The sequence below is a fragment of the Stomoxys calcitrans genome, chromosome 5 (genome assembly GCF_963082655.1).
Source record: "Stomoxys calcitrans chromosome 5, idStoCalc2.1, whole genome shotgun sequence".
Taxonomy (NCBI): Eukaryota; Metazoa; Arthropoda; class Insecta; order Diptera; family Muscidae; genus Stomoxys; species Stomoxys calcitrans.
Window position 1 is genome coordinate 42,612,591 of NC_081556.1, and position 5,781 is coordinate 42,618,371.

At 38.9% G+C, this 5,781-nt stretch overlaps 1 protein-coding gene across 1 annotated transcript in view; it reads left to right on the top strand.

Moving 5' to 3' along the window:
- The first annotated feature begins 2,872 nt into the window (after positions 1-2,872).
- The window catches only part of LOC106090576 (SET and MYND domain-containing protein 4), a 6,508-nt gene continuing 3,599 nt past the window's right edge, over positions 2,873-5,781 (top strand). The window contains 9 exon segments of the mRNA XM_013256812.2: positions 2,873-3,682; positions 3,740-3,926; positions 3,929-4,321; positions 4,324-4,444; positions 4,446-4,477; positions 4,480-4,608; positions 4,611-4,652; positions 4,655-4,812; positions 4,814-4,857. Coding sequence (XP_013112266.2) covers positions 3,419-3,682; positions 3,740-3,926; positions 3,929-4,321; positions 4,324-4,444; positions 4,446-4,477; positions 4,480-4,608; positions 4,611-4,652; positions 4,655-4,812; positions 4,814-4,857 — 1,370 coding nt within the window. The 5' untranslated portion in view covers positions 2,873-3,418.

Consider the following 5,781-nt stretch of genomic DNA (forward strand, 5'->3'; position numbering starts at 1 on the left):
TTGTACCAAATTTCACCCAAATCAGATAATAATTGCGCCCTATAGAGGCTCAAGAAGTCAAGACCCAAGATCGGTTTATATGGCAGCTATATCAGGTTATGGACCGATTTGAACCATAGTTGTTGAAAGTCATAACGAAACAAGTCGTTCAAAATTTTAGAGAAATCGGATAGGATTTGCGCCCTCTAAAGGCTCACGAAGTCCAGACCCCAGATCGGTTTATATGACAGCTATATCAGGTTATGCATCGATTTCACCCGTAGTTGGTACAGTTGTTGGAAATCATAACAAAATACCTCATGCAAAATTTTAGCCAAATCGGATAAGAATTGCGTCCTCTAGTGGCTCAAGATGTCAAGATTCAAGATCGGTTTATGGCAGTTATATCAGTCTACTGACCGATTTGAACCATGCTTGGCACAGTTGTTTGAAGTCATGACGAAACACGTCGTGCAAAATTTCAGCCAAATTGGATAGCAATTGCGCCATCTAGAGGCTCAAGAAGTCAAGACCCCAAATCGGTTTATATAACAGCTATATCAGGTTGTAGACCGATTTCAACCATACTTTACACAATTGTTGAAAATCATAAAAAAAAACTCATACAAAATTTCAGCCAAATCGGATAAAAATTGCGCCCTGTAGTGGCTCAAGAAGTCAAGATCCAAGATATGGCCCATTTACAATCCCAACTGACCTACACCTATAAGAAGTATTTGTGCAAAATTTCAAGCGGCTAGCTTTACTCCTTCGAAAGTTACCATGCTTTCGACATACAGACGGACGGAGAGACGGACGGACGTAGCTAGATCGACATAAAATGTCATGATGATCAAGAATATATATACTTTATGGGGTCTGAGACGAATATTTCGAGGAATTACAAACGGAATGACGAAATTAGTATATCCCCATCCTATGGTGGAGGGTATAAAAAAGAATCTCTAGATCAAGCGAGGTATCAGGCTGGTATAAATAGGACTTGCAAATTATATAAAATGGGAAACGGTGAACAGCTACTGAGTGAATGTCGTTCTTGGAGATTATGCACCGCCCATAGCAACTGAAGGAGTTAACCTTTCCCGGCTAACTAGAGCGATTCTGCCTTAAAAATCTGTTATCAACAAAAATAATCACGAAAAGCAAACATAGTACCAGCCTTAACACATCAACAACAGCACCATCTCCGGCGAAAAATGCAACTGAATACAATTCACAATAACATACTATAGTTGCTATTGTAGACCAAAACCATTGTATATACAATTGTGAATCAACCCTCAATTTACCAGCTGTTCTATTTCAATTCACAACATTCAAAGCGTCGTTACATGGTTTTTGTCTTGTCTGCGTTGTGCAGACTGCAGAAAACGCAGAAATGAAAAAATTTATAATAATTTAACTTTATTATTATATTTGATGATGATTTATATTTTTTTATCACATTAATAGAATGAATTCGTTCGTTAAAACAAAATTAAATTGAATTTTTATGTTGATGGTTTTTTGTGATGATGAAAACTGTTTTCCCAGTATAAAGCACTATTAAAGGAATACAAAACATTATAAGGAAACATAAAGCTAGGTATCAAATAATTTATTTACGAATAAGAGAATGGAGGAATAGGCATTCTCAGAGAGGCCGTTCAACAAATAGCAAATTGTATATTTCATCAAGAACAACAAATTAAAGCAACAAATATAAATTTTATCTTCACCGAAGAACGAGAGAAAACATTGTTTATGATATAGCACGGGGAAACAATTAAAGGTCTCCTTTGTACAACAACTACAAATCATATGGTGCAATCTGCCATCTTGTCATCAAGCTGATCAACATTTGACCAACACACACAAATAAATTTGTGAAAGAAGATAACAACAAAGAGAATGCAAACAAAAATCTGTCATCTTAATACCGTCAAACCTGGCCGGCTGTTAACAGCTGTTTCTGTGAGACCACATTTTTAAATCCTCCTTGATGATATAGCTGCAAATTTGACTGTAGCTAAGCTTCTCGTGACAGCGATGAACACCACACAGATCGGACCTCAATGTTCCGGCCTGTATGGTCCTCACATCTAGTGTTGTATTGTTATAGTGTTGAACAGAATAGTGTTGTATTGCAACGAGGCCAGTACTATAATAAACTTGTTTTAATGGGCTATACAGATCCACAGCTGCACAGAATGTTGCGTTGTATAGTTATCGATAACTTGCTAGAATTGATGAAGAAAGCTGCTGGAATAAGATATGTGATTCAGATTAGCAAAGGCCACTTGCATAACTCCATATTATTTCTTAAACACGCTGAATATGATGTGTGTGGGTGTGTGCTCCCATTGCTGTTTTAGATTTATATAGTTGATCCTCTGTTTTATTTTAGTCCTATCCCGAGCAAGTCAGTTTTCCTGGATAAAATATCAGTGCAAACTGATCGATAACATGCAAACAAACTATTAATCGAGATTTTTACTATGTATGGCTGTTACTTTGTTCGTTTTTCGCGACATTTTTTCGTGATTACTGTTTTTAAATAAAAGATTTTGAAGAAAAAAAACATGATGATTACAATTAGTATGTCATTTCCCCTTACTTATAAAAAAAATATTAATAAAAATATTATGTTTTAATTGAGATATTTGTAGTGTTTCACAAAAGTATACCCGAAAAATGTTTGTTTTCAACTGTGGAAAACGGATATAGTACGAGCATTACTACTAAAATAAAACACGGCATATATATGTATTCAATTCAAGGTAAGTCTCACTTTTCGATATTCTTTATAAACAACACTAATCGATTAATTTTGCCTTTGTCGATTTTTTGCATTGATTTACGCTATCGATTACCACACTGCCAAAATCGATTTTCCCAACATTTCACTAGCACGGCTTATATTTGCGAGAAATTAAGGAATTTACACAATTTTATTAATTAATTTTACACTGTATAACGTGTGAATTTGCACATTCTGGAATTTTCCAATTGAGGCGGCAATAGCAACTGTAAAGTGTGCCCAAAATCAATGCAGTAAACGTGAATTTTTGCGCTACGGGGAAGAACACAAAAAACAGGCGGCGGTGCAGCAGCATACAACACCTGACACACATCAAAAGAGACTTCCCCAATTCAAGTCCTTAGAGGAAACACACACTTCCTTTGTAAATGTGACCCAAGTGTGACAATTACGTTGCGAGGGGCTATCATTGATTACTGCAACTCTGGGAATTGTTGGAGAGTTGAGTGGAGTTGCTGTGGTGCTGCCTTACATAAGGATTATTTTGTTGCGCTGCGGTGCATTGACCAAACCCAAAATTGTGAAAGCAACCTCGACCTCCCACCAGCAAGTAATAGAGTCAAGGGGTTAAACGTGTTTCATATTTGCTTGCGGTGGCGCTAGGTGGAACACAACAAAATGGATGTTTACGATGTCAGTGATGATTTGGTTAAAAAGCTCAATGACTGGAAATTGATTGGCATCATTTCGGGCAAATTCAATGAGCTCAAAGAGAACCATTCGAAGGTGAATTTTGTGGAGCATGCCTTAAAGGATTTCAAATATATTGACAAGATATGTTGCAATGTAAAATTACGCGAAGAGAAATCCAATAAACGCAGTTCGGAATTTCGAATGTTGGGCAATGAACAGTTCTCTTTGAAGAATAAAAAATACTTTCAGGTATGTTGTAATTGTTGTTTAAGTATTGCTGTTTTTAACCAATTGACACCTTTATAGGCCTTGGAATTGTATAACAAAAGTATTTGTTTCTCCGAACCGGGATCAGAGAATATAGCCATCGGCTATGCCAACCGTTCGGCAGTCCTATTCGAATGGAAGCTGTATCGTGAATGTTTGCTGAACATTGAATTGGCCCGCAAAGCCAACTATCCGGCCAGACTTATGCACAAACTGGACAAACGCGAAAGGATTGTCGCAAGCTATTGGACTCTCAGCCACCCGATGTGCAGCCATATGACTTTCAAATGGAATTCGAGCCACACCCACAAGTGCCCAATATTGCCAACTGCTTGGAATTGCGTCAGACACCAGAAGAAGGCCGCTATATTTGTACAAAACGGGATTTGGCCGTTGGCGATCTAATAGCCACCGAAGAACCATTTTGTTCCACACTACTGCCACCAATGAAGTTTATACGTTGTGCCACCTGTAAAGTTGAGAACTATTTGACTCTTATACCCTGTGAAAGTTGTTGCTCAGTTATGTTCTGCTCGGAAGAGTGCCGGGAGAAGGCGGTCAATACCTTTCACAAGTATGAGTGTCCCGTTATAGACCTACTGCACACCATGTTCAATAAGATCCATGCATCGCATTGCGAGTGTGTCTCTCAGCCTTGGAATTGTTTCCCACCATTGAGGAGCTTATGGCATTTTGTGAAGATCCTGAAAATCAAAATCGTTCATCGTTGATTTGGACTATAATAATTCACAGCACGTGAACACTACAGAGCCATACATGCCTGGTTACCAATCAACATCTGCGCTCAGTATCGGATCTGTTTCAGCGCTCTGTCGTTTGCGCTGTACTCAAGCATTTTATGATAAATTTCACACCACTCAAAGACTTTTTGGGCGGTGAGGATGGGCAGAATTCTTTACGGAATTACTGTTTCGACACTTACAGACATCACCTCAAATATGCATGGCATTGATTTGGTGGAACAGGTGAATGAGACCAAGGACGATACAACCCATTCCTCGGGTGCTTTTGCCTTCCTATCATTGTTGAATCATTCGTGCGCACCCAACACTGTGCGTATTTATAAAGGTTGCAAGGCATATCTATTTGTTTTTTCGTCCTATACCTGCTGGAGGTGTGCTTTATGATAATTATGGGTAAGTTGAATATATAACAAAATGTCGATAATTATACTTCAACACTTGGCTTTACAAGCAGGAGTAAAACTATTTTATTTTTTTTGTGTAATTTAATTTTTGATTGTTGCATTCGACAGGAGAGCCATAATTGCAGGTTATTGAGTAATTAGAGTTATGACGAAAATATAAAATTCTAGGTCTATGTAGATTACATTTTTCAAAGGCCTCTTTAATGTCAGAAAAGGCGGTTCAAAGTTTTAGGCCTGGTCGGATTATCGTGTAGGTGATGACATGAAGAACGTGACATGGCGGAGCATATTAGAAGACTTTGATAGGCCAGGAGCCCCGAGGTCTGTTATATAGCACGACTTGACCTGCAGAGATGGCTTGCTAAGCAGTTATTGTAGCTGAAAAATGAGACGAATATAGAGAGAGGGATACAACATAGTCGTTTGTGGAATTTAGGGATAAGAAGTCAAAACCCCGTAGAGTGAAACAGGGAGTTCTCCAAGGCGGGATGATATCTTCGGCAATGTTTACCATCTACCTAACTTCTATTTCACCCCCTCCAGACGGCATTGAGATCGTATCATATGCGGCGGATTGTACGATCATAGCATCAGGCCCAACCGATGTCGTCAACGTACGATGGTTCTCACATGGACCACCTCCACCAGGAGACAATGATCCTACCACCGCCAGAAGCCTCAAAGTGGATCTTTATAGAGAGAGAGCGAGAGTTCAGCGCTACAAGAAAGATCCTCTAGACAACATTCATGCAGACACGGAAGCAGATGCAGTGAATATCGGATGAATGTGGTCCTTGGAAAACGACTGTCACCTATTGCTCTTGAAGAAATTTACCTTCCCGGCTAATCAGAGTAGTTCTGGCTCAATTACGGACCGGCAGATGCAGCCGCCTCAACTCCTACAGTGCAAGGA